Source organism: Eimeria tenella, genomic scaffold (genome assembly GCF_000499545.2).
Source record: "Eimeria tenella Houghton genomic scaffold, Eth_scaff1301, whole genome shotgun sequence".
Classification (NCBI taxonomy): domain Eukaryota; phylum Apicomplexa; class Conoidasida; order Eucoccidiorida; family Eimeriidae; genus Eimeria; species Eimeria tenella.
This window is the reverse complement of record NW_013543765.1, coordinates 1-2,835: the sequence shown is the minus strand read 5'-3', so window position 1 is coordinate 2,835 and position 2,835 is coordinate 1. Positions and strand designations below refer to the sequence as shown.

The window sequence follows — 2,835 nt, the reverse complement described above, 5'->3', positions numbered from 1 at the left end:
CTGCTGCTGCTGCTGCTGCTGCTGCTTCAGTCCTTCCAAATGAGAAGCCTGGGGTCTCTGCGGCAAAAGGCCTTCACCGCGAGAGCCAAGTTGTCGCTGTCAGCAAACATGCGGCCTCTGCAGCCGACGAGCAGCTGGCTGGTGTCTTGAAACTCGAGATTGCTGCCATCTGCTGCTGCTGCTGCTGCAGTTGCTGCTGCTGCAGTTGCTGCAGTTGCTGCTGCTGCTGCGGGCTCCGGCTCCTGGCCCGGCTCCCCGCCGCCGCCTCCCTCGCCAGCTGCTGCTGCCTGCGCCTGCGCCTTCCCCGCCTTCCCCGCCGCTGCTGCTGCTGCTGCTGCTGCTGCTGCTTCCCTCTCGCGGAGGGCCCGGGGCTTCTGGTGTACGTACACCGCAGCCTTGAAGTCCGCCACTGTCGCCCCGTCCGGCAAATAAATCTTTTTGCCATTTTGCCACTTTTTAAAAATCCATTTATGAGACAAGTCGGGGTAAAGCGCGGGCTCCGCGATGAAGGCGTAGTAGCTGCAGCAGCAACGCACGCAGCAGCAGCAGCTGCTGCTGCTACAGCAAACGACGCACCAGCTGCTGCTGCGGCAGCAAAGGACTTTTTGCTGCTGCTGCAACCGCGAAGCACACACCAGCGCCCGCTGCTGCAGCAGCAGCGAACCACACACTAGCATTGGCTGCTGCTGCAGCAGCAAGACGCACGCCAGCAGCAGCAGGTGCTGCTGCAGCCATCGACAACTCCGATGCTGCTGTAGCGGCAGACCACACACCAGCAGCAGCTGCCGCTGCAGCAGCAAAGGACACACTAGCAGCAGTTGCCGCTGCAGCAGCAAAGTATGCAAACGAGCAGCAGCAACACCAGCAGCAAACTGCTACCAGCAGCTTCCCAACAAAACACCCCACACTAAGCAGACCCCAGGGGACCCCAGGAGACCCTAGGGGCCCCCAGGGGCCCCCAGAGACTCCCAGGGGCCCCCAGAGACCCCCAGGGGCCCCCGGAGACCCCCAGGGGCCCCCTGGGGGCCCCACGGAGAGCCCCTTGGGTCCTTTCAAGCGCCCTGAGGGCCCCTGGGGGCCCCTCGGGGGGCCCCCAGGAGGCCCAGGGGGCCCCTCCCGGGGCCCCCCCGGTCTCCCCAAACGCCCCAGAGGGCCCCCCGAGGTCCCCGAGAGAGCCCCAGGGGCCCCCAGGGGCCCCCAGGGGCCCCCGGGGGCCCCCCGGGGCCCCTGAAGTTGGCGGACGTACCCGAGTTTGGTGTCTGCGCGGTACCTGAGGGCGAAGACTGCTGCTGGGAAGGCGCAGCAGAAGACGAACTTGGTGGAGATTTGGGAGTTGTAGAAGGAGTCGTAAAGACGGCCAAAACGGTGGGCGAAGTAGCCCAGGGCTGCGCGGGCAAAGCCGCGGGAGCTGCAGCCTGCGGGGGAGGCCATGACTGCGAGTTGGGGCCTGCGGCGCAGCAGCAGCAGCAGCAGCGGCAGCAGCGGCAGTAGCAGCGAAAAAAACGGCGAAAAACTCGCGATGGGGCAGCAGAAACTCCAGCCACCCGCAGAAGCAGCAGCAGACCCACTCACCCCTTACGTGCCGAGCCCGAAACGGCCAGAAAAGAGCTGCTGCAGCGAAATGCGCGCAGAAGACCCTCCGGGCAGCAGCAAGCAGCAGCAGCAGCAGCGGCAGCAGCAGCAGCAGCAGCAGCACATGCGCGGGGCGGGCAGCAGGACACCGGAAGCCCCCGACGCCCCCGTCCTCGCTGAAAATGCAAAACTGAGAAATTAAATCGAAAGAAAAATTGCAATCCGCAGATCCACCAACTGCAAACTGCAGCGCGAGCGCCTGGTCTTCACCGCCGCCGCCGGGTGTATGTACACCTGGCAAATGGGGCTTTGCTGGCGTCGCCGAAACGAGCCCAGAAATAAGTAGTTCAAGTCCCGCAAAAAACACTTTTTCGGATTTATTTTCCTTTTTATTACTCACTGCCTCGATTACAGCCTTATATCTTCGCTGCACCTCCTCGGAAACCGCCTGTTCAACTTCGCGCCGCAGCCGAGCCGCCAGTTGCACAGAGCGGCCGATCTGCCTCCTTCTCGCCGTTCTTTTCCTTTTCTTTTTTCTTAATACCACTTTAATTCTCAAGGCGGCCCCAACGACTCTTTATTTGCTGCGGATCGCCTGCCCTTTCCCCCTTTTCTCTTCCGCGCTGCTGCGCAGCAGCAGCAGCAGCAGCAGCAAATCAACTTTCGCCTGCACCCAGGGGCCCCTCACACCCCCAAACCCCTCACCTTCGGCTCTGCAGTTCTGGAGCATTCTCTGCAGCAAATAAGAACTTCCAGCTGCCTCTGTTGCTGCTGCTTTCCCCTCTTCTCCTTTTTCTAATTTGAATTTTTCAACTTTGCTGCTCCCGCCGCATTCAGTTCAGCCCCCCAGCACTAACGGGGGCACTGCGAGCTAAGGCGATGAGCAGCAGCTGCGTCTGCGCCGTCAGCCAGCAGCAGCAGAAGCAGCAGCAGCAGCAGCACCAGTAGCAGCAGCAGCAGTAGCAGCACTAGCTGCAGTGGCTGCAGCGGGAGCACTGACACCAGCGTCTGCCGCTCCAGCAGCAGCAAGAGCATCAGCAGCAGCAGCAGGTAAGCGTCAGCAACAGCTGCAACGGCAACAGCAGCAGCAACAGCAGCAGCAGCAGCAGCAGCAGGTTGTGTAGGCGGTGCTGCAATGGCTGCCTCGGGGACTGCTGGGGCTTACGACCACCTGCTGAAGCTGCTGCTGATTGGAGACAGCGGCGTCGGCAAAAGCTCTTTGCTGCTGCGCTTCACAGAAGACAAATATGACGAGCAGCAGCT

The 2,835-nt window shown here is 62.1% G+C and overlaps 1 protein-coding gene across 1 annotated transcript; it reads right to left on the bottom strand.

The window, feature by feature from the left end:
* Positions 1-26: 26 nt before the first annotated feature.
* On the bottom strand, positions 27-1,431 carry ETH_00017205 (uncharacterized protein; the record flags this gene model as incomplete). The annotated part of the gene is made up of 2 exons (XM_013379012.1): positions 27-519; positions 1,247-1,431. 2 exons carry the CDS (start codon positions 1,429-1,431, stop codon positions 27-29), a joined length of 678 nt encoding a protein of 225 aa, XP_013234466.1.
* Between the last annotated feature and the right edge of the window lie 1,404 nt (positions 1,432-2,835).